This window comes from Bufo bufo, chromosome 7, assembly GCF_905171765.1.
Source record: "Bufo bufo chromosome 7, aBufBuf1.1, whole genome shotgun sequence".
Classification (NCBI taxonomy): Eukaryota; Metazoa; Chordata; class Amphibia; order Anura; family Bufonidae; genus Bufo; species Bufo bufo.
Window position 1 is genome coordinate 83,726,722 of NC_053395.1, and position 26,069 is coordinate 83,752,790.

General features: G+C 45.1%; 1 protein-coding gene across 1 annotated transcript in view; it reads right to left on the reverse strand.

Annotated features, from left to right (window-relative positions):
* Positions 1 to 1,039: 1,039 nt before the first annotated feature.
* LOC121008572 (acyl-coenzyme A amino acid N-acyltransferase 1-like) overlaps positions 1,040 to 26,069 on the reverse strand; it is a 50,292-nt gene continuing 25,262 nt past the window's right edge. Inside the window, exon 4 of the mRNA XM_040441201.1 lies at positions 1,040 to 2,607. Within this exon, the coding sequence (XP_040297135.1) occupies positions 2,029 to 2,607 (579 nt within the window). The 3' untranslated portion in view covers positions 1,040 to 2,028. The remainder of the gene's footprint in view (positions 2,608 to 26,069) is intronic.

Sequence of the window (26,069 nt, forward strand, 5' to 3'; positions counted from 1 at the left end):
TGTGGGTGGCTTGGCTGTGGCACATATCAGGGGCAGGCAAGTGTTTATTCTGGGCCGCCGGCAGTGATGCTGGGGGGGGGGTGCGGCCTGGCTATATTCAATGACCAACTGTTCTCCAGTCCGGTCCGGTGGGTGGCTGATGCCTTTCTCAGGCATTCTTTAGTGCTGTAAAAACCACCAAACTGAGATCAAAGGTCGGCAAGAGGGTTGGCATGATTTCTAAATTGTATTCCCAAAGCCACTCACCACCCTTAATGGAAAATCATCTATTTATATCAGCTATTCTCTTTATAGGCTTCTTGCCTAGATTTGGGAGTGGTATTTTAGAAGAAATTGAAATACAGAAGATATAGTGGCTCACCTGGTATTTTAGAAGAAGGGCAGATCTGGAACTGGACACTGGAGACTTTAATGACACATATGCAAAAAGGCATGTTGCAAATAATATTCATTGCTGTTATCATAATGGCTATCCAGCAGATAGGGCCTTTCATGAGAATATGACCCCTGGTGCTGAGGAGACATCATTGTGACACGCACTGCGCTGCTACATCTGTGCAAAGACCAAATGTGTTATACAGTTTTCTGTACCGTGTGTGACCTGCGCGGTGTGTGAATGGGCTGGATACCTGACTGGTACATTTAAATACCTAAGCCAGAGCCTTTCTTCTCAGCCAATGCAGAGGCAGAGACTAGCAGATAAAGCAGTTGCGGTGCTGACATCAGTTACTTTGTCTAATGGAAATGTGAGCTACATAACAGACGTAGAGAGAAGCCTGCGTAGACTGGGCTTTTGCCTACAGAAGGCAGAGTACTGGCTAGCAAGGCAGCATAGTATCTCTCATGGAGGGCACTGTAGTTGCCATTGGACATTGTGGCTATCATGGGAGATATGTGGTGTAAAATCGAGGAACCTGGGCAGCAAACTCTGCAGATATCATTGTAGCTGGAAGAAGCCATTATGCAGGTCTAGGCCAAATGGAAAGGACATCGAAAGGGAAGAACTACAATCAAAGATGTCAACTGTGAGTCATTGGATTTAATTGTTGTTTATTGTTATTTAGTGGTAATAATTGTTTATTTTATAGCTGTTGAGAGGTCTATTGAGAGGTCCGATATACATATAATTTTTGGGGGGTAGTACAAGAGGGAAACATAAAGAAATTTTCCTGTGATTAATTAAATTTCTTTGTTAGATCATGCAAAGCATAAAGTTTCATATTCGTTCTGGCAGCTTGTGGTGGTCTTATTATTCCCTCTCAGAATGTCCTGTGCCACAGGACAGTCTCACTGTTCAGATTCACTTGTACACGGGCAGTGGAGTGATTCTTGTTACTGTTCAGATACTGTAAGCCAATAAAATTTGTGCATTAGAAGTGCTTCTTCTCACCAGCACTGAGCACATTAGGTTCTGAGAAGGAATCAAAAGAACACGATGGGGCGTCATAACCAGTAAGTAAGTAATACCTAAACACAGACCAAACGAACTGACTGGGAAGGACTTCAGTAACCAAGAACATATCATATACTTACTTTTTACAAATGGCTCTAGAGCAGGCTAGATCATGATCAGTTGTACAATATTTTTTTTTAAGCCAAGATTCTGGTTGTGAGCTTTGTAAATATCTGCTGCCCTTCATCAGCTTAGTGGTTTTTGTGCCACCCTTATCACTGTGCCATACATTTACAGTATTGAAAGTAAATATATGGTGTGTGTTGCCAAGAGTTTATAGCCCACAATGACAAAAACGAATAAAACTAATACACTATGTTATGCCTAGTGCAGGGCCTGAGGGCGCGATGCATAACCCCAAAGAGAGCATCCTTGTCCCATCAAGACCTGCACTAGAAAATTCATATAATATTAATTAATTCACTAGTTGGATATCTATAATCAATTCAGATTTTGCTTCAACAATGCAAATACTTAAGCTTATACAAAATGGCATTATAGCAAGTACATTTCAATGATTTAAGAAAGTCAGTAACATTTTGATTGACATAATTGATGTTTCCTTATAATCAGTTTTAGAGATTGCTAGAAAGATTCAGATGCTGACGAAAGAACAACTGAATTTCTCTCCAGACTGATTCCTCTGCTTCACAATGAGGGATCATCTCTCCACCCGCTATGAGTGGTATATTATGGCCACGTAGGGATGAGGCCCAGCAAAAAGGGAATCCTGGAGGTTCTATTTGATGACCGGCTCCTGGATAGGAGATCATCCTTCCATTGGTCCGTCCATGTTTCTTCATTCTGGATAAAGCCACTTTAGCAAAATGTTTACTGTTAAAATATTGATCAGCTTCCCCAGTAATATAAAGTATGTGCCCTTGTGCTCTCTCCACTGGAATGGATGAAGCTGGAGAATCTTCATAAAACCCAGCAGTTTTCAGGAAACCATCTGCAGTAATCACCATCTTCTCCTGCACATAAGGTGTTCCTTTAATGATAACTTTACCTTCATGGTAAATTGAGCCACCATATACATAGCAAGTTCCATTAATGCTAACTGTAGCCCCTACTCTTGGTAAATAGGAAGCCAATACCAGGGCAACCTCTGCACCTTTTGAGACACCCAAAACTCCAACTTTAGTCTTAGAAACCTAAAATAAATAAGATAAAAAAATGTTTTAATTCTTGTTGGTGTCCAAAGCTTAACAAAGGTTTACATTTTTATTGCAAAACCTCCCACCACCCTCAGCTGGTTGCCTTTCTTGTAAAAATAAATAAATTAACACAAAATACCAGTACTTTATGGTTTTGTTTGTTGAGTATTTAAAAGCAAATTGCAGAATCTGGACTACATTAGATTGGTGTGTGCCTATGATTCAAACCATACCTCAACTGTGCAGGCAGTGAACGAAGGGGGGCATCCCTACTTCCCCTCGGGGCACATTCTGGACTTTTGGAAGTCTCTTGCCTGGTGGTGGTTGGGGTGCTCTTGATGTTAAGAGGGAATGACCAGTGGAGTGCAAGGCAGGAGAACAGGAGGGTAGATGATAATGATCGAGTATAGATACTACAGACCAAGCTGGCTTGAATGTGGTAAAATAAGGTCTTCCCTTTACTGAATAGATAATGGAAGTCACAGTACAAATATATGTATGCAGTAGGCACAGTCCTCAACTATTTTACACAGTAGGCTTTTCTCAAAAGGCTGCGTATAAGACGTAGCTATTATGATGGTGATCTTCCCATAATGACCAAAGGCGTACAATTCCTCAATATTTCTTGGCAGTGACCGTTTACCCAAGCCACAGGCAGTAAAGTCTAAAGCCATACGAGTGCTTTACCTTTACTTACCAAGCACAGCCTCATGGTCGTAAACCATCTGCAGTAATTCAATCAATCTTTCCCTAAGAGGTAATTCCCAGCAAAGTGGCTTTTTCTGGTAGCTTTTACTCACAGGAATAGTGTTTTCCTGTATAAGGATCTATCTTGGCCTATTTGGCAGCAACACACACCAAACGAGTCTTCACTCTAACCTAATTACTAGCAGACTCCATTAACCATGGGAAAATGGGACCAGCCTATTACCTGGAAACTGTAACAAAGAAACTGCCAGTTAACTGTTTTTACTCATACATAGGGGGGATTTACCATGCTTGAGTCTGTGTTGGAGTACGGTATGCCACATTTATCCTATTTCACATGTTATTTGACAAATTTGCCTCATCCTTAAACCTAACACTTTTATCTAGAAAAGCTACTCCACTTTTCCTACTCCAAACTTCTACTGGAGCAAGTTTGAGCAAGTTCAAAAAGTGATGTAAGCCCCGTTTTCCGACTTTTTAAAGCCAGAATTCTGAAGTGAAAGCATGATAAATTAGGACCATAGTCTTTCAGGTTACATAGCACATAGATCAGAATCAGTATCACAGTAATTATCTTAACCTCTTCAGGACACAGGGCGTACAGGTACGCCCTTATGTCCTGGTACTTAAGGACACAGGGCGTACCTGTACGCCCTTTGTATTTCTGATCACCGCCGCGCGGCGGGCGGTGATCGGAGGCTGGTGCCTGCTCAAATCATTGAACAGGCACCTCGGACAAATGCCCGGTGGGGTCCCTTGACCCCCCCCTCATGTCGGCGATCGCCGCAAACCGCAGGTCAATTCAGACCTGCGGTTTGCGGCTTTTACCTATTGCGGTGGCGGCGGTTGGTGCCATCGGGTCCCTATGCGGCTGTAGGGAGGACCCGATGGCATGGAAGGCAGCGCAATGTCTAAGGAAGGCATCGCACTGCCTTCCGGTGACGAGCCTGTGAGATCCAGCCCCCTGGATCTCACAGGCCGGAAGCTGTATGAGTAATACACACAGTATTACTCATACAGCCAATACATTCCAATACAGAAGTATTGGAATGCATTGTAAAGGATTAGACCCCCAAAAGTTCAAGTCCCAAAGTGGGACAAAAAAACTAAGTGAAAATTTTTTTTTTAAAAATAAAGTTTTGCCCCCAAAAATGAAAAGTTTCAAGTAAAAATAAACAAAAACGTAATTTTCCCCAAATAAAGTAAAAAAAAATTGGTAAAAAATAGGGGGGGGGGAGTATACTTATTAGGTATCGCCGCGTCCGTATCGACCGGCTCTATAAACCTATCACATTACCTAACCCATCAGATGAACATTGTAAAAAATAAAAAATAAAAACTGTGCTAAAAAATTGTCCTTACATCACAAAAAGTACAACAGCAAGCGATCAAAAAGGCATTTGCCCACCAAAATAGTACCAATCTAACCGTCACCTCATCCCGCAAAAAATGAGCCACTACCTGAGACAATCGCCCAAAAAATAAAAAAAGATGGCTCAGAATATGGAGACACTAAAACATAATTTTTTGTGTAAAACTTACATAAATAAAAAAAAAGTATACATATTAGGTATCGCCGCGTCCGTATCGACCGGCTTTATAAAAATATCACATGACCTAACCCCTCAGATGAACACCGTAAAAAATACAAAATAAAAACTGTGCTAAATAAACCATTTTTTTGTCACCTTACATCACAAAAAGTGTAATAGCAAGCAATCAAAAAGTCATATGCACTCCAAAATAGTGCCAATCAAACCGTCATCTCATCCCACAAAAAATGAGACCCTACCTAAGATAATCGCCCAAAAACTGAAAAAACTATGGCTCTCAAACTATGGAGACACTAAAACATGATTTTTTTTTTTTGTTTCAAAAATGATATTATTGTAACATAGTAACATAGTACATAAGGCCGAAAAATTTGTCCATCCAGTTCAGCCTGTTATCCTGCAAGTTGATTCAGAGGAAGGCAAAAAAAAACAACCTGTGCGGTAGAACCCAATTTTCCCCACTTTAGGGGAATAAAAAATTCCTTCCCGACTCCAATCAGGCAATCAGAATAACTCCCTGGATCAACGACCCCTCTCTAGTAGCTATAGCCTGTAATATTATTACGCTCAAGAAATACATCCAGCCCCCTCTTGAATTCCTTTATTGTACTCATCATCACCACCTCCTCAGGCAGAGAGTTTTTTTATTTGTGTAAAACTTACATAAATAAAAAAAAGTATACATATTAGGTATCGCCGCGTCCGTATCGACCGGCTCTATAAAAATATCACATGACCTAACCCCTCAGATGAACACCGTAAAAAATGTAAAATAAAAACTGTGCTAAATAAACCATTTTTTGTCACCTTACATCACAAAAAGTGTAATAGCAAGCGATCAAAAAGTCACACGCACCCCAAAATAGTGCCAATAAAATCGTCATCTCATCCTGCAAAAATCATACCCTACCCAAGGTAATCGCCCCAAAAACTGAAAAAATTATGGCTTTCAGACTATGGAAACACTAAAACATTATTTTTTTTGCTTCAAAAATGAAATCATTGTGTAAAACTTACATAAATAAAAAAAGTATACATATTAGGTATCGCCGCGTCCGTGACAACCTGGTCTATAAAAATACCAAATGATCTAACCTTTCAGATGAATGTTGTAAATAACAAAAAATAAAAACGATGCCAAAACAGCTATTTCTTGTTATCTTGCCTCACAAAAAGAGCAACAAAAAATCATATGTACCCTAAACTAGTACCAACAAAACTTCCACCCTATCCCGTAGTTTCTAAAATGGGGTCACTTTTTTAGAGTTTCTACTCTAGGGGTGCATCAGGGGGGCTTCAAATGGGACATGGTGTAAAAAAAAAACAGTCCAGCAAAATCTGCCTTCCAAAAACCATATGGCATTCCTTTCCTTCTGCGCCCTACCGTGTGCCCGTACAGTGGTTTACGACCACATATGAGGTGTTTCTGTAAACTACAGAATCCGGGCAATAAATATTGAGTTTTGTTTGGCTGTTAACCCTTGCTTTGTTACTGGAAAAAATGGATTAAAATTGAAAATTTGGCCAAAAAATTAAATTCTGAAATTTCATCTCCATTTGCCAATAACTCTTGTGGAACACCTAAAGTGTTAACGACGTTTGTAAAATCAGTTTTGAATACCTTGAGGGGTGTAGTTTCTTAGATGGGGTACATTTATGGAGTTTCTACTCTAGGGTTGCATCAGGAGGGCTTCAAATGGGACATGGTGTCAAAAAAACAGTCCAGCAAAATCTGCCTTCCAAAAACCGTATGGCATTACTTTCCTTCTGCGCCCTACCGTGTGCCCGTACAGTAGTTTACGATCACATATGGGGTGTTTCTGTAAACTTCAGAATCAGAGCCATAAATATTGAGTTTTGTTTGGCTGTTAACCCTTGCTTTGTAAAAGTAAAAAAAATATATTAAAATGGAAAATCTGCCAAAAAGTGAAATTTTTTAATTGTATCTCTATTTCCATTAATTCTTGTGGAACACCTAAAGGGTTAACGACGTTTGTAAAATCAGTTTTGAATACCTTGAGGGGTGTAGTTTCTTAGATGGGGTCACTTTTATGGAGTTTCTACTCTAGGGTTGCATCAGGGGGGGCTTCAAATGGGACATGGTGTCAAAAAAAAGTCCAGCAAAATCTGCCTTCCAAAAACCGTATGGCATTCCTTTCCTTCTGCGCCCTGCCGTGTGCCCGTACAGTAGTTTACGACCACATATGAGGTGTTTCTGTAAACTACTGAATCAGGGCCATAAATATTGAGTTTTCTTTGGCTGTTAACCCTTGCTTTGTAAAAGTAAAAAAATATTAAAATGGAAAATCTGCCAAAAAGTGAAATTTTTAAATTGTATCTCTATTTTCCATTAATTCTTGTGGAACACCTAAAGGGTTAACAAAGTTTGTAAAATCAGTTTTGAATACATTGAGGTGTTCGTGACACGGACCCGAACCCGAACATTTACGTAAAAGTCCGGGTTCGGGTTCGGTGTTCGGCCTTTCTTGGCGCTTTTTGAAAGGCTGCAAAGCAGCCAATCAACAAGCGTCATACTACTTGCCCCAAGAGGCCATCACAGCCATGCCTACTATTGGCATGGCTGTGAATGGCCAGTGCAGCATGTGACCCAGCCTCTATTTAAGCTGGAGTCACGTAGCGCCGCACGTCACTCTGCTCTGATCAGTGTAGGGAGAGGATGCAGCTGCTGCTGTTAGGGCCAGATTAGGCAGGGATTTACTCATCAAAAACACTTACTGAAGTGATCGATCTACAGCTGTGTATGATTCAACTTCTGCTAGTTAATTGCTCACTGTTTTTAGGCTGCCCGGAGGGTTTTTCTGTCACTTTTTTCTGGGGTGATCGGCGGCCATTTTGTGTCTTGTGCTGCGCCAGCACAAGCTGCCACCAAGTCTATTTAACCATCAATAGTGTGTTGTTTTTTTTTGCTATATCGTACATCAGGGGCTTGGCTGTGCTTGCTATTTTATTGAGGGGTGAAATACAATTGCCAAAATAGCAGTACCCTAAATCTGGTGTTTCAGCTGTGGCTAGCCAATTGTAATACTGTCTGCTGTCTGGCAAAGGATATATTTTTTTCTGGGTTGAAATACAATTCCCAAATTAGCAATTCCCTAAATCAGTGGTTTCTGCTGTAGCAGGCCAAGTTTAAATCTATCCATAAAAGGGTATATTACATTGAAGGTGCTGATAGGGTCATTCTCAATAACTTCACATGCTACCGTGCATCTCCAAGTGTAATTCTGTTCGTAAAGGGATACCTGTCATCCATCCAGGGCCTAAATACTAGGCCTACAATTTATATTCAGCTAAATCCGAGGTTACTGCTGTGGCTGGTCAAGTTATTTAGTGTCCGTCAAAGCACAGTTTTTGTTCTGGGTTGAATTTCAATTCCCAAATTAGCAATTCCATAAATCAGTGGTTTCTGCTGTAGCAGGCTAAGTTTAAATCTATCCATAAAAGGGTATATTAGATTGAAGGTGCTGATAGGGTCATCCTCAATAACTTCACACGCTACCGTGCATTTCCAAGTCTAATTCTGTCAGTAAAAGGGATACCTGTCATCCAGGGCCTAAATACTAGGCCTACAATTTATATTCAGCTAAATCTGTGGTTACTGCTGTGGCTGGTAAAGTTATTTAGTGTCCGTCAAAGCACAGTTTTTGTACTGGGTTGAATTTCAATTCCCAAATTAGCAATTCCCTAAATCAGTGGTTTCTGCTGTAGCAGGCCAAGTTTAAATCTATCCATAAAAGGGTATATTACATTGAAGGTGCTGATAGGGTCATCCTCAATAACTTCACACACTACCGTGCATTTCCAAGTCTAATTCTGTCCGTAAAAGGGATACATGTCACCCAGGGCCTAAATACTAGGCCTACAATTTATATTCAGCTAAATCTGTGGTTACTGCTGTGCCTGTATTAGTGTAATACGGTACCTAAATAGATAGCCAGATAGTGTTAGGTGCCTGTAAAAAAAGGCCTGAATTTGAATTCAATACATTGGGCCAAATAATTTTTTTCTTATTGTGGTGAACGGTAACAATGAGGAAAACATCTAGTAAGGGACGCGGACATGGTCGTGGTGGTGTTAGTGGACCCTCTGGTGCTGGGAGAGGACGTGGCCGTTCTGCCACAGCCACACGTCCTAGTGAACCAACTACCTCAGGTCCCAGTAGCCGCCAGGATTTACAGCGATATTTGGTGGGGCCCAATGCCGTTCTAAGGATGGTAAGGCCTGAGCAGGCACAGGCATTAGTCAATTGGGTGGCCGACAGTGGATCCAGCACGTTCACATTATCTCCCACCCAGTCTTCTGCAGAAAGCGCACAGATGGCGCCTGAAAACCAAGCCCATCAGTCTGTCACATTACCCCCATGCATATCAGGGAAACTGTCTGAGCCTCAAGTTATGCAGCAGTCTCTTATGCTGTTTGAAGACTCTGCTGGCAGGGTTTCCCAAGGGCATCCGCCTAGCCCTTCCCCAGCGGTGGAAGACATAGAATGCACTGACGCACAACCACTTATGTTTCCTGATGATGAGGACATGGGAATACCACCTTAGCACGTCTCTGATGATGACGAAACACAGGGGCCAACTGCTGCGTCTTTCTGCAGTGTGCAGACTGAACAGGAGGTCAGGGAGGAAGACTGGGTGGAAGACGATGCAGGGGACGATGAGGTCATAGACCCCACATGGAATGAAGGTCGTGCCACTGACTTTCAGAGTTCAGAGGAAGAGGCAGTGGTGAGACCGAGCCAACAGCGTAGCAAAAGAGGGAGCAGGGGGCAAAAGCAGAACACCCGCCACCAAGAGCGTTCGCCTGCTACTGGCCACCACCACCTGGGACCGACCACCCCAAAGGCAGCTTCAAGGATTTCCTTGGCGTGGCAGTTCTTCAAACAATGTGCTGACGACAAGACCCGAGTGGTTTGCACGCTGTGCCATCAGAGCCTGAAGCGAGGCATTAACGTTCTGAACCTTAGCACAACCTGCATGACCAGGCATCTGCATGCAAAGCATGAACTGCAGTGGAGTAAACACCTTAAAAACAAGGAACTCACTCAGGCTCCCCCTGCTACCTCTTCTGCTGCTGCCGCCTCGGCCTCTTCCTCCGCCTCGGGAGGAACGTTGGCACCTGCCGCCCAGCAAACAGAGGATGTACCACCAACACCACCACCTCCGTCACCAAGCATCTCCACCATGTCACACGGCAGCGTTCAGCTCTCCATCTCACAAACATTTAAGAGAAAGAGTAAATTCCCACCTAGCCACCTTCGATCCCTGGCCCTGAATGCCAGCATTTCTAAACTACTGGCCTATGAAATGCTGTCATTCAGGCTGGTGGACACAGAAAGCTTCAAACAGCTCATGTTACCTGCTGTCCCACAGTATGTTGTTCCCAGCCGCCACTACTTCTCCAAGAGAGCCGTGCCTTCCCTGCACAACCAAGTATCCGATAAAATCAAGTGTGCACTGCGCAACGCCATCTGTGGCAAGGTCCACCTAACCACAGATACGTGGACCAGTAAGCACAGCCAGGGACGCTATATCTCTCTAACTGCACACTGAGTAAATGTAGTGGCGGCTGGGCCCCAGGCTGAGAGCTCTTTGGCGCACGTCCTTCCGCCGCCAAGGATCGCAGGGCAACATTCTTTGCCTCCTTTAGCCTCCTCCTCCTACTCGGCTTCCTCCTCCTCTTCTTCCACCTGCTCATCCAGTCAGCCACACACCTTCACCACCAACTTCAGCACAGCCCGGGGTAAACGTCAGCAGGCCATTCTGAAACTCATATGTTTGGGGGACAGGCCCCACACCGCGCAGGAGTTGTGGCGGGGTATTAAACAACAGACCGACGAGTGGTTGCTGCCGGTGAGCCTCAAGCCCGGCCTGGTGGTGTGCGATAATGGGCGAAATCTCGTCGCAGCTCTGGGACTAGCCGGTTTGACGCACATCCCTTGCCTGGCGCATGTGCTGAATTTGGTGGTGCACAAGTTCATTCACAACTAGCCCGAAATGTCAGAGCTGCTGCATAAAGTGCGGGCCGTCTGTGCGCACTTCCAGCGTTCACATCCTGCCGCTGCTCGCCTGTCTGCGCTACAGCGTAACTTCGGCCTTCCCGCTCACCGCCTCATATGCGACGTGCCCACCAGGTGGAAATCCACCTTGCACATGCTGGACAGACTGTGCGAGCAGCAGCAGGCCATAGTGGAGTTTCAGCTGCAGCACGCACGGGTCAGTCGCACTGCGGAAAAGCACCACTTCACCACCAATGACTGGGCCTCCATGCGAGACCTGTGTGCCCTGTTGCGCTGTTTCGAGTACTCCACCAACATGGCCAGTGGCGATGACGCCGTTATCAGCGTTACAATACCACTTTTATGTCTCCTTGAGAAAACACTTAGGGCGATGATGGAAGAGGAGGTGGCCCAGGAGGAGGAGGAAGAGGGGTCATTTTTAGCACTTTCAGGCCAGTCTTTTAGAAGTGACTCAGAGGGAGGTTTTTTGCAACAGCAGAGGCCAGGTACAAATGTGGCCAGACAGGGCCCACTACTAGAGGACGAGGAGGACGAGGATGAGGAGGAGGTGGAGGAGGAGGATGAAGCATTTTCACAGCGGGATGGCACCCAACGCAGCTGGGGTCCATCACTGGTGCGTGGCTGGGGGGATGACGATACGCCTCCCACAGAGGACAGCTTGTCCTTACCTCTGGGCAGCCTGGCACACATGAGCGACTACATGCTGCAGTGCCTGCGCAACGACAGCAGAGTTGCCCACATTTTAACGTGTGAGTACTACTGGGTTGCCACCCTGCTGGATCCCCGGTACAAAGACAATGTGCCCACCTTACTTCCTGCACTGGAGCGTGATAGGAAGATGCGCGAGTACAAGCGCACGTTGGTAGACGCGCTACTAAGAGAATTCCCAAATGTCACAGGGGAACAAGTAGAAGCCCAAGGCAGAGGAGGAGCAAGAGGTCGCCAACGCAGCTGTGTCACGGCCAGCTCCTCTGAGGGCAGGGTTAGCATGGCAGAGATGTGGAAAAAGTTTTGTCACCACGCCACAGCTAACTGCACCACTACCTGATACGGAACGTGTTAGCAGGAGGCAACATTTCACTAACATGGTGGAACAGTACGTGTGCACACCCCTCCACGTACTGACTGATGGTTCGGCCCCATTCAACTTCTGGGTCTCCAAATTGTCCACGTGGCCAGAGCTAGCCTTTTATGCCTTGGAGGTGCTGGCCTGCCAGGCGGCCAGCGTTTTGTCTGAACGTGTATTCAGGATGGCAGGGGGCGTCATTACAGACAAACGCAGCCGCCTGTCTGCAGCCAATGTGGACAAGCTGACGTTCATAAAATGAACCAGGCATGGATCCCACAGGACCTGTCCATCCCTTGTGCAGATTAGACATTTATAACTACCTCCCCTTAACCATATATTCTTGTACTCCAGGGCACTTCCTCATTCAATCCTCTTTTTTTAATTTTACCATTATATTGCGGGGCAACCCAAAGTTGAATGAACCTCTCATCTGTCTGGGTGCCGGGGCCTAAAAATATCAGACAATGGCCTGTTCCAGTGGTGGGTGACTTGAGGCCTGAATCTCTGCTATGGGACCTCTCTCCTCTGTCTGGGTGCTGGGCCTAAAAATATCTGACAGTGGCCTGTTCCAGTGGTGGGTGACGTGAAGCCTGATTCTCTGCTATGACATGAAGCCTGAATCTCTGCTATGGGACCTCTCTCCTCTGTCTGGGTGCCGGGGCCGAAAAATATCTGACAATGGCCTGTTCCAGTGGTGGGTGATGTGAAGCCTGATTCTCTGCTATGACATGAAGCCTGATTCTCTGCTATGGGACCTCTCTCCTCTGCCTGGGTGCCGGGGCCTAAAAATATCTGACAGTGGCCTGTTCCAGTCCTGGGTGACATGAAGCCTGATTCTCTGCTATGACATGAAGCCTGAATCTCTGCTATGGGGCCTCTCTCCTCTGTCTGGGTGCCGGGGCCTAAAAATATCTGACAGTGGCCTGTTCCAGTGGTGGGTGACATGAAGCCTGATTCTCTGCTATGGGACCTCTCTCCTCTGCCTGGGTGCCGGGGCCTAAAAATATCTGACAATGGCCTGTTCCAGTGGTGGGTGACGTGAAGCCTGATTCTCTGCTATGACATGAAGCCTGAATCTCTGCTATGGGACCTCTCTCCTCTGTCTGGGTGCCGGGGCCGAAAAATATCTGACAATGGCCTGTTCCAGTGGTGGGTGATGTGAAGCCTGATTCTCTGCTATGACATGAAGCCTGATTCTCTGCTATGGGACCTCTCTCCTCTGCCTGGGTGCCGGGGCCTAAATATTTCACAGAGGCCTGTTCCAGTGGTGGGTGACATGAAGCCTGATTCTCTGCTATGGGACCTCTCTCCAATTGATATTGGTTAATTTTTTTTAAATTATTATTTGTTTTATTCATTTCCCTGTCCACATTTGTTTGCAGGGGATTTACCTACATTTTGCTGGCCTTTTGCAGCCCTCTAGCCCTTTCCTAGGCTATTTTACAGCCTTTTTAGTGCCGAAAAGTTCGGGTCCCCATTGACTTCAATGGGGTCCGGGTTCGGGGCGAAGTTCGGGTCGAGTTCGGATCCCGAACCCGAACATTTTCGGGAAGTTCGGCCGAACTTCTCAAACCCGAACATCCAGGTGTTCGCTCAACTCTATTTGAGGGGTCTAGTTTTTTAGATGGGGTCACTTTTATGGAGTTTCTACTTTGGGGGTGCATCAGGGGGGCTTCAAATGGGACATGGTGTAAAAAAAAGCAGTCCAGCAAAACCTGCTTTCCAAAAACCGTATGGCATTCCTTTTCTTCAGCCCGTACAGCGGTTTACGACCACATATGGGGTGTTTCTGTAAACTACAGAATCAGAGCCATAAATATTGAGTTTGGTTTGGCTGTTAACCCTTGCTTTGTAACTGAAAAAAAATTATTAAAATGGAAAATCTGAAATTTTAAAATTGTATCTCTATTTTCCATTAATTCTTGTGGAACACCTAAAGGGTTAACAAAGTTTGTAAAATCAGTTTTGAATACCTTGAGGGGTGTAGTTTCTAGAATGGGGTCATTTTTGGGTGGTTTCTATTATGTAAGCCTCGCAAAGTGACTTCAGACTTGAACTGGTCCCTAAAAATTGGGTTTTTGAAAATATCTGAGAAAAGATTTGCCTTGTAACATCCCCAAAAAATAAAATATCATTCCCAAAATGATCCAAACATAAAGTAAACATATAGGGAATGTAAAGTAATAACTATTTTTGGAGATATTACTATGTATTATAGAAGTAGAGAAATTGAAACTTGGAAATTTGCAATTTTTTTAAATTTTTTGCTTAATTTGGTATTTTTTTATAAATAAAAATGATTTTTTTTTTACTTCATTTTACCAGTGTCATGAAGTACAATATGTGACGAAAAAACAATCTCAGAATGGCCTGGATAAGTCAAAGCGATTTAAAGTTATCCCCACTTAAAGTGACACTAGTCAGATTTGCAAACAATGGCTTGGTCCTTAAGGTGAAATAAGGCTGTGTCCTTAAGGAGTTAACAACTCTGACAGTGAACATAGTATTATCTCTTTAGCAGTAAACCTGTTATTAACCCTTTAGCAGTGAACCACTGGCTCCCAATTTCAACTGTATTTGTGTCCTGAGGGCACAGATACAGTTGAATAAAATGGTGAAGCAGGAAGATGTCAGCTCCCTGCTTTACTACTCCTCAGCCTGTGTATTCCCCAGCAGGCAAGAGAAATGCAGTGACGTCATCGTATCTGCTGACAGGCAGGGGATGCTGTGCTCCATTCATTGGAAAAGTGGGGCTTGGTGTGTATTATTTTTTTTATTTTATTAACGGAGCATTATTGTGAGGTGGCATTACGGGGGCAAAACTATTGTAAGGGGGCACTAAAGGGCATCAATATTGTGAGGGGGCACTAAAAGGGGAAGCACTATTGTAAGCGGGGCACTAAAGGGCAGCACTATTGTGAGGGCACTAAGGGAGAAGCACTATTTGAGAGGGCACTAAAGCACTAAGGAAGCATTTTATTGTGTAAAGCACTAAGGGGGCATAACTGTTGGGGTTACTTTCAGGACATTCTGTGAGGGAGCACTAAGGGGTGTGGGGATTCGGTCTGGTAGACAGGATAAGCAGACACAGTATAGAGGCACCAACCAGTTCTTAAATCAAACAGTTCAGTGTTTATTCACACTCTTGGCAAGTTCATAAACAAAAAGTCACATTCAACACAAAAAGCCACCTTTTGGTTTTGGTGTTAGTTTACACCCAGCTGGCAGTTCTGCCTCAAAGAGTCCATGAATAGACTTTAGGCGGCCTGTTTCCCCTCACACTGGTCTCAGACCTCCAAGCCCAGCACAAGCCTCAGATCCCAATATAAAGATTCTTTCTGCTGAACCCAGCCTGGCCGCTAATCAGTCCAACAGCACACACTGGGAGGAAAATACCTGCCTCCCAATACAACTCCCTTTACTGTGTCACAGGGGACATAACTACAGTACTGTGTGGAGAACTTAGGGCTATAACTATTGTGTGGGGGTACTAAAGGGGCATCACAGCTGTTAAGAGGGCACTAAAGGAGCATTCTTCTGTGAAGGAGCACTAAGTGAGCATTACAACTTTGAAGGGGGCACTAAATGAGCATTCTACCGTGAAGGGGGCACTAACAGTGACTAAACATCACCAATGCAATGCAATGCTGGATGAATAAACATCACCAATTTTTCTGAAGAATATAAGTAGTGCTGCATTTTTTCCTATATCTAGGGGACACTAAGGGAGTATTGTAACTATGTGGGGCACAAAGCTCAACGTGGGACAATATCTAGAGTGCTGCAGCAATTTTCTTTACACTAAACCGTGACTCTTAGGCCTCATGCACACGTGGTAACCCGGCCGGGATTCCTGCTGACAGCAGGAGCGCACGGCGTCATTGGTTGCTATGACGCCATGCGCTTCATGCCGCCGCTGCTGTACAGTGATACACTCGTATGATCTATATGAGTGTATCACTGTACAGCAGCGGCGGCATGAAGCGCACGGCGTCATACCAACCAATGAAGCCGTGCGCTCCTGCTGTCAGCAGGAATCCCGGCCGGGTTACCATGGACCGCTTTCGGCCGCGGAACACGGCCGTGTGCATGAGGCCTAAGAGTCACGGTTTAGTGTAAAGAAAATTGCTGCAGCACTCTAGATATTGTCCCACATTGAGCTTTTCAGAAGCCTGCAGTACAGTGGAATCCATACATTGCATATATGTCAGCAGTGTATTGGTGAGACACACTGAACTTCGAGTGCCTATTTTGTCTGTAAAAGGGTAAAAATAAGTAAAGTGTATTAAAAAAATTAATTATAGGGCATTTAGAAATGTTTTAAATAAAATTGTACGAAAGGTTAGTTACCCCTAAAATGGGTTGTGCCACAAAACATTCTACATATTTCAAAGCAGCCCCTGTATCTGAATATTTTTGTCATTGCATGTAATTAAAAATTTAGTATAGCCTCTAAGCTATTCAATAAAATGTATTTGTACAGTGCCACCTGCTATTTGTTCTTTTCCATATTTCTTGTCCACCTCACTGAGGTAACCGCACACGCCTAGTTTAAATCTTCAACTGCCACAAGCCATATCTTAGGTTAGAAGCTGTGTAAGGGTCCATTCACACGTCCATATGTGTTTTGCGGATCCGCAAAACACGGACACCGGCAATGTGCGTTCCGCTCTTTGCAGACTGCACATCGCCAGCACTCTTATAGAAAATGCCTTTCTACAAGAATAGGACATGTTCTATTTTTTTGCGGAACAGAAGTGCAGATCCGGAAGTGCAGATCCGCAAATGCGGATGCAGACAGCAAATTCCGGCCCCATTGAAAATGAATGGGTCCGCACCTGTTCCGCAAAATTGCGGAACAGATGTGGACCCATTTTGCGGACGTGTGAATGGACCCTAAGTTACAGGGAAAAGAGCTGCAGCAGAAAGGACATGCTCCCTGAAAGACACACCCCTGAGCTGACAAGCCAGAAGAGAATCTGGCAGAACAATTGGAGCAATGAATGGGGAGATCTCTGGTTCTGTGTGAAGTACAGGGCTGGTTCCAGCTTTGTTATTAAGTGATTGTCATCTACTATATAATGTCTGATTTATTTATTTTTTTAGCTAAATCATGCTATAACTAACTCTAAAATGTTCTTCAATTATAAAAAAAAAATGGTAAAAAGTATAAATCTGAAGGTGTCGACCCTTTACAGAATGATGAGGGGGGAGTTGCAATGAGCGAGGAGGAGAAAGCAAAACTATTAAATATTTTTTCTCCACTGTATTTTCAGTGAGGAAAATAAACTATCAGATGAAATGCAGAATGTATAAGTAAATTTCCCATTAAAAGTGACCTGTCTGACCCAGGATGAAGTGCAGCAGCGTCATAAAAAGATTAAAATAGACAAATCGCCATGACCAGATGGCATACTCCCCCCCCCCCCCCTCGTATCCTAATAGAATTAAATAATTTCATAGTCAAACCCTTATTTTGTGATATTTAAAAGCTATGTTCACCTTTGTTGGCAATTTTCTTTTATTATTACATTGTACTCATTTTGAACTATAAGTCACTTTTTAGATCGGTCTTTATTATAAATGATGAGCCGTTTATCCACAGGCTTGAGTTTTTACCTGTCAGGTAGGGAGCTGACAGGTTCCTTATTAGTGATCTCTGACCTTATAAACACCAATTAAAGCTCAATTTTTATCTTACTGATAGGAATGTGGCTTGAATAAGTGTTTATGATCTCTTAGTAGTTTACAGATAAGGGGTATTAGATGAAAGAGAAAGTAGCATTCACACAGCTAAAAAAACAACAACTGTTAACCGTTTGTGACAGAGTGGTTTAATATTTTTAATAAAGACCAATTGAAAAAATGATTTAGCACAAAATGAGTAAAATGCAATCATAAAAAAATTGTTCCCAAAAGGTGTACATAGCCTTTAACCCCTTAAGAACAAAGGGCGTACAGGTACGCCCTGATGTCCTGGTAATTAAGGACACAGGGCGTACCCGTACGCCCTGTGTAGTTCCGATCACTGCCGCGCCGTGGCAGGCATTTGGCAGGCACTCTGTCACAATGCCTAGGGGGGTCCTGTGACCCCCCCACATCGGCGGTTTGCTGCGTTTCCGGGTTATTCGGGTCTCTGGTGACCCGATAACCCGGAACAGGATCGGGATCGGTGGTGTGATAATACACCACCAATCACCATCCTTAGATCCTGTGAGGTGATGGTGACATCCCCTCACAGGATCTCTTCTGATTGGCTGCACGGGCGGGCGGGGGTTAACTCCCCCGTTCTCTCCTCTCCTCCTCCATTCGGCCGTTGGACTTCGCAGAGAGAGGAGCCTGCTGCCCGATCTCCACAGTGCACCCCCTGATCTGTGCCCAGCACCCCCTCTTTCGATCCTCCACAGTGCCATCTGGCACTAAAAGATAGGTTAGGGACAGGGTAGGGAAAGGTTTAGTTCATGCAGGGAGACTTTAGGGAAAGTTAAAATTTTTACTGTTGCATCATCCTTTTAGGGTGTCTGGGGTCCCCCCCTCCACCCTTTTTTGGGAGCGCAAGCTTTTTTTTTTTTTTCGTACGCTGACAGTGTCCGGCACTCTTTAACGTCCGGCCACTGTTAGTGCATTGCCCACCCCACCGGTTTATCAGCGAGTTAGTTTTTCTTTTTCCCATTTTTTGGGGCTCTTTTTTTTTTTTGTTAGTTTTTTTTTTTGTTATTTTTCCCTGTTAGGTTTAGGGAAAAGTCCGGGAACACCCATGCCCCCACACACACGCACACCTTATAAAGATTTACAGGCACGCGCACACACACGCAGACACACACTCCCCTATGGCCCGCCGGACGTTCTCGGCCGAGGAGGCATACGCCCTCCTTGCCTCCGAGTCCGAGAGCCCCAGTGAGAACGAGGATGACCCCACATTCCTTTTTGAAAAGAAGATGGCTTCGGCAGCATTCCGCAATATCAAAACGATCCTTTATTCGTACCTCCAGACACAATTGGCAACGTTTCGACTGTACACCAGTCTTTGTCAAGCCTAATGACATACATTCTGGTAGGCATATATATACCCCCCACATAAAAGACACACCCCGTTACATCATCAGTACAAATCACTGCACAATAGTATACACATGTTGATATTACAACTCACAGTTAATGATATGTCCACCCCGCTCGTGTTGTTCACCTCGGCGTTCCAATATCTGTAATGCGCAGCCGCATCTCAATGTATTTGCATATCGGAAGTGTCATACGTTGCCATGACTCCCGGCGGCGCACGTGTCTCCAGCCAATGTGCTGCAGGACGCACTCACTGACGTCACAGCTTGTGCGTCCACCCCATGACCCACACTCAAGTGCGCACAACAGTGCGTCAATAGCGTTAGTCACGTGGGGTACGTAGCCAATGAAGACCCGGCGCGAACACCGGCGCCATGGCAACGATGACGCCACGGTCACCACTACTTATTACATGTGTGATCTGTATCTAAAGTGGCCGGGTCTATATATTACAGAACCTCCGCTCACAGCGATAATCACATGACTATAGAGGGAAATTAATCCTGACCCCACATATACACGCACATAACAGCTAATGGAAAAATGCATAACTTCATAAGTGTGGTGCACAATAATCACACATAACCATCATCTGGATGGTGTATCCCATATATACATCACATATGGACCATCAACATGGTCCTTTGACATATAGACTAAAGACTGTTGCACCAGGGATGTGCCACATATATATTTAAAAACATGATGTCACTATACTGAGAGGACAAAACAGTGACAATCATCAATCGATGGATGCGACATTAAACTCTAAATTCAGGCCAAAAGGTTGGAGGGACCTGAGGGTATGGATCCATTTAAGTTCCTTCTTCCTCAGGATTCCCTTCCTGTCCCCACCCCTTCTCAAGTATCCTACACTGTCAATAACTCGAAATCTCAATTGATTAATGGAATGTTTACAGTCAATGAAGTGTTTTGCAACCGGTTTGTCAAGTGCACCTGTTCTAATTGTGCTTTTGTGTTTGTTAATTCTTTCCCTCAATTCCATCGTGGTCTCCCCCACATAGATCAAACTGCATGGGCACTGTATCATGTACACCACATCCGTGGATTTACATGTAAAATGACCTTTGATCTTAAACCGTTTACCACTATAGGGATGTGTAAAACCATCACCTTTCATGATGCCACCGCAGTTGCAACATGAAAGGCAAGGGAAATTACCATTCCTCAGTGGTGCTAGCCTTTTCTGTCTTTCGATGTCCTTCCCCCCTATATCCGCCTTCACCAATCTATCGCGTAGGTTAGGGCTCCGTTTGTATGCCATCATTGGGGGAACTGAAAATTCAGTGACTGTAGGCAATCCTTTCTGTAGGATCCGCCATTCCTGTCGTAGGATGTTGGCTATATTGCCGCTATCACCCCCATAGATGGATACAAATGGAATGCGGGGGGTCTCCTGTTTTTGGGATTTCCTTACCAGAGTGGCACTACGTTCCATGGATGTAATCCTATGCTTAGTACGGTTGATCAATTTGATGGGATATCCTCTCCTGCTGAACTTATTACACATCTCATCTACCCTAATACCAAAGAGGGTGTCATCCGATACGATACGGCGTACCCTAAGTAGCTGACTCCACGGGAGGGAGCTCACCATGTTCTGAGGGTGACTACTGTCATACATTAACAAGGTATTCCTGTCTGTAGGTTTTTGGAAGAGATCAGTACAGATCCTTCCATTGTGCACCTGAATTCGGACGTCAAGGAACTGCAGCTCACGGGCAGAATGCATCACGGTGAACTGCAGGTCCCGGACCCCAGAATTCAGGTGCGCATGAAACTCATCCAGTTCAGGCACGGTGCCAGTCCAAATCAAGAAAATGTCGTCGATGTAGCGCCACCAGCACAGGACTCTCTCAAAAAATATGGAGCGATACACCAGCCGATCCTCGACCTCCGCCATGAAGATGTTTGCGTAGGTGGGGGCCACATTGGACCCCATCGCCACACCCCGCTTTTGCTGGTAGAAGGTGTCACCGAAGAGAAAGTAATTCCTCCTCAGGACAATCTCCAAGAGGGCGAGGATCAGCCGGCGCGCCCCAAGAGAGAGCCCCGTGCCGGCCAGGGCCACATCGACGACATTTAAACCATAGGAGTGATCAATGGATGTATACAGGGATACAACATCAAAACTCACAAGTAAAAATTCCGCCGGCAAGTCAAGTGAATTCAGTTTAGTCAAGAAATGGCCAGTATCCCTGACATAGGAGGGGGCCGTGGTCGCGTGGATCCGCAATACCTTGTCCAGAAAGATGGATACAGGATTGAAGATGGAGCCCCTGCCCGACACTATGGGTCGGCCAGGGGGATCCACAAGGCTCTTGTGGATCTTTGGTAAGACATATATCACAGGGGTGATTGGATGGCTTACACGCAAAAAGCTGTTTAATTCATCATCAATGATTCCCTGGCTGAGAGCCTCATCCAATAGCACCCCTATGACACCTGCTATGTCCCACCTTGGATCCTTACTCAACATCTCATAGACATTGTCATCCCTTACCTGCCTTGTGATCTCATCAGTATATTTACATGTGTCCATCACGACCACGGCACCCCCCTTGTCAGCTGGTTTAATCGTCAATTGTTTGTTATGTTCCAGCTCAAGAACAGCCCGTCTCTCATCATGAGATAGGTTGTGTCTGAACTGGTGGGTACCCTCCACCCTCAATTGATCGATACGTTTTCTGACGAAACTGATATATGTTTCCACCACATGGTTGTTTTGTGGTGGAATAAAATGACTTTTATTGCGTAATTCGAAATTCCTACACATCAAAGTATCAGTGGATACAACAGTGGATACATCAGACTGACTGGTGTTGTGCGCACTTGAGTGTGGGTCATGGGGTGGACGCACAAGCTGTGACGTCAGTGAGTGCGTCCTGCAGCACATTGGCTGGAGACACGTGCGCCGCCGGGAGTCATGGCAACGTATGACACTTCCGATATGCAAATACATTGAGATGCGGCTGCGCATTACAGATATTGGAACGCCGAGGTGAACAACACGAGCGGGGTGGACATATCATTAACTGTGAGTTGTAATATCAACATGTGTATACTATTGTGCAGTGATTTGTACTGATGATGTAACGGGGTGTGTCTTTTATGTGGGGGGTATATATATGCCTACCAGAATGTATGTCATTAGGCTTGACAAAGACTGGTGTACAGTCGAAACGTTGCCAATTGTGTCTGGAGGTACGAATAAAGGATCGTTTTGATATTGCGGAATGCTGCCGAAGCCATCTTCTTTTCTATATGTGTTTTTCATGGCCTGATGGATCAAGGGCCTACGGCTAGGCTGTTGCATTGACATAGACGCATTATCTGGATACCGCATAGTGCTGCCTCTACACTACTTCTTGCACCCACATTCCTTTTGTCATCCGCGTCCTCCTCATCATCAAGATGATGAGCCTCCATGGCGGCGGAGACGCCGCCAGGCGGATCGAGGGGACCCCCATGCTAGGGACCCTGTGGCCCACCCTAGTACGAGCAGCTCTGGGGCTCGTACTAGTTTTCCGGCCCACCAGGTCAGTCCACCTGAGCCCCCTGCAGGTCAACTTGGCTGGTGTACCCCAGAGCGATTTGAGCCCGTGATTCCTGATTTTGTTGGACAACCAGGAATCCAGATTTACACAGTGGGCTTCACTGAATGCGACTTTTTTAGTCATTTTTTCAGTGACCAACTGGTAAATCTAATGGTGGAGCAGACGAACCTGTACGCCCAACAGTTCGTCGCTCAAAAACCCGGGCTCCTTCTTGGCTAGGCCCGGTGGCTGGACCCCGGTCAGTGCAGCCAAGATGAGGACATTTTGGGGCCTCGTGCTGCACATGGGCCTAGTCAAAAAACCTAGTGCCAGGCTGTACTGGAGTGGGGACGTCCTCTACCAGACCCCACTCTACAGTACGGCCATGACACGCTCCCGGTTTGAGGCCATCCGGAAATGCCTGCATTATGCAGATAATGCAGCATGTCCCGCCCGAGGTGATCCTGCCTATGACCGCCTGCACAAAATCAGGCCGGTTATCGATCACTTGGAGGCCTACGTACCTGGAAGGGAGGTCGCGGTTGATGAGTCTCTCATTGCGTTCAAGGGGAGACTCATTTTCCACCAGTATGTTCCCTCAAAGCGGGCGAGGTATGGCGTGAAGCTGTACAAACTTTGTGAGAGTACCTCAGGGTACACTTACAAGTTTCGTGTGTACGAGGGGCGAGATTCCCGTATTCAACCCCCAGAACGTCCCCCCACTCTGGGTGTTAGTGGGAAACTTGTGTGGGACCTTATGCACCCACTGTTTGATAAGGGTTACCACCTTTACGTGGATAACTTTTATACTAGTATCCCCTTGTCCAGGTCCCTCGCCGCCAGATCCACGTCCGCTTGTGGGACCATGCAGAAAAATCAACGCGGCCTCCCTGCCCACCCCCTCCAGGTACCTATCCCCAGGGGTGAGACCCGTGCCCTTACCAGTGGAAACCTGCTGCTGGTCAGATATAAGGACAAGAGGGATGTCCTTGTACTATCCACAATTCACGGTAACGGCATCACCCCTGTCCCTGTGCGAGGTACCGCGGCAACGGTCCTCAATCCCGATTGTATCGTTGACTACAATCGGTTTATGGGAGGAGTTGATCTCTCTGATCAAGTCCTCAAGCCATACAGTCTTGTGAAAAAGTTAGGACACCCTTTGAAAGCATGTGGTTTTTTGTAACATTTTTAATAAATGGTTATTTCATCTCCGTTTCAACAATACAGAGAGATTAAAGTAATCCGACTAAACAAAGAAAACTGAAGAAAAGTCTTTTCAAGATCTTCTGTAAATGTCATTCTACAAAAATGCCTATTCTAACTGAGGAAAAAGATAGGACACCCTTGCCCCTAATAGCGAGTGTTACCTCCTTTGGCTGAAATAACTGCAGTGAGACGGTTCTTGTAGCCATCTACCAGTCTTCGACATCGGTCTGAGGAAATTTTACCCCACTCCTCAATGCAGAACTTTTTCAGCTGTGAGATGTTTGAGGGGTTTCTTGCACGTACAGCCCTTTTCAAGTCACCCCACAGCATCTCAATGGGATTCAAATCTGGACTTTGACTTGGCCATTCCAGGACTCTCCATTTCTTCTTTTTCAGCCAATCTTTGGTTGATTTACTAGTATGTTTTGGGTCATTGTCATGTTGGATGGTCCAGTTCCGCTTCAGCTTTAATTTTCTAACTGATGGTCTCACATGTTCTTCAAGCACCTTCTGATACACAGTAGAATTCATCGTGGATTCTATGATGGTGAGCTGACCAGGTCCTGCTGCAGCAAAGCAGCCCCAAACCATGACACTTCCACCTCCATGCTTCACAGTTGGTATGAGGTTCTTTTCTTGGAATGCTGTGTTTGGTTTACGCCAAACATGTCCTCTGCTGTTGTGTCCAAATAATTCAATTTTGGACTCATCTGTCCAAAGAACATTATTCCAGAAGTCCTGGTCTTTGTCAACTTTATCGCTGGCAAATGTCAGTCTGGCCTCGATGTTTCTCTTGGAAAGCAAAGGTTTCCTCCTTGCACACCTCCCATGCAAGTTAAACTTGTACAGTCTCTTTCTGATTGTAGAGGCATGTACTTCTACATCAACAGTAGCCAGAGCCTGCTGTAGTTCTCGAGATGACACTTTAGGGTTTTTGGATACCTCTTTTAGCATCTTGCGGTCTGCTCTTGGGGTGAACTTGCTGGGGCGACCAGTCCTGGGCATGTTGGCAGTTGTTTTGAAAGCCCTCCACTTGTAGACTATCTTCCGGACAGTGGAATGGCTGATTTCAAAATCTTTTGAGATCTTTTTAAATCCCTTCCCAGACTCATAGGCTGCTACAATCTTTTTTCTGAAGTCCTCTGACAGCTCTTTTGCTCTCACCATGGTGCTCACTCTCACTTCAACAGTCAGGAGCACACCAAACTAAATGTCTGAGGTTTAAATAGGGCAAGCCTCATTCAACATGCAGAGTAACGATCTACTAATTATGTGCACCTGGTGTGATATACCTGTGTGAGATCTGAGCCAATTTAAGAGGGAATACATGTGAGGGTGTCCTATCTTTTTCCTCAGTTAGAATAGGCATTTTTGTAGAATGACATTTACAGAAGATCTTGAAAAGACTTTTCTTCAGTTTTCTTTGTTTAGTTGGATTACTTTAATCTCTCTGTATTGTTGAAACGGAGATGAAATAACCATTTATTAAAAATGTTACAAAAAACCACATGCTTTCAAAGGGTGTCCTAATTTTTTCACATGACTGTATAACGCCATGCGCAAAATGCGAACATGGTACAAAAAAGTTGCGGTCTACTTGGTGCTGGTTGCCATGTACAACTCTTTTGTACTGTTCCAGTGCGCTGGCAACACAGGGAAATTCCTCCAGTTCTATGAGGCAGTCCTCAAGGCCCTGATCTTTTCGGACCGGGAAAGAGCAGGCCGGAGTACCTCGGGAACTGTAGGCGCCCGGATCGTCCCTGGCCAACACTTTCCAGGTGTGGTCCCCCATACTGGAAAGAAGGGACGGACCCCAAAAAAAAGTGTAGAGTGTGTCACAGGAGGGGGATACGGAAGGACACCACTACTCAATGTGACACGTGCCCCGATCATCCGGGCCTCTGCATTATTAGTTGCTTCAGGGAGTACCACACTTCCATGGAGTACTAAATTTATAATCCCCTTTTCCATTTAGCCACTGACAATCAATAAAAACTATGGTTCTCAGACTTGAGACACCAAAAAAAATGTGTTCAAAAAGTTTGTAAAACTAAAATAATAAAAAAAAGTATACAAATTATGTATCGCCGCGTCGGTAATAATCTCCTCTATAAAAATACCCCATGACCTAACTCCCCAGATTAAAACGGTCCAAAAAAATAAAAAAAACGCCTTATCACCTTAGATAACAAAAAGCTTAATAGCAAGCAATCAAAAAGTCATATAGCCCCCAAAATAGTGCCATTAAAACCGTCCCCTCA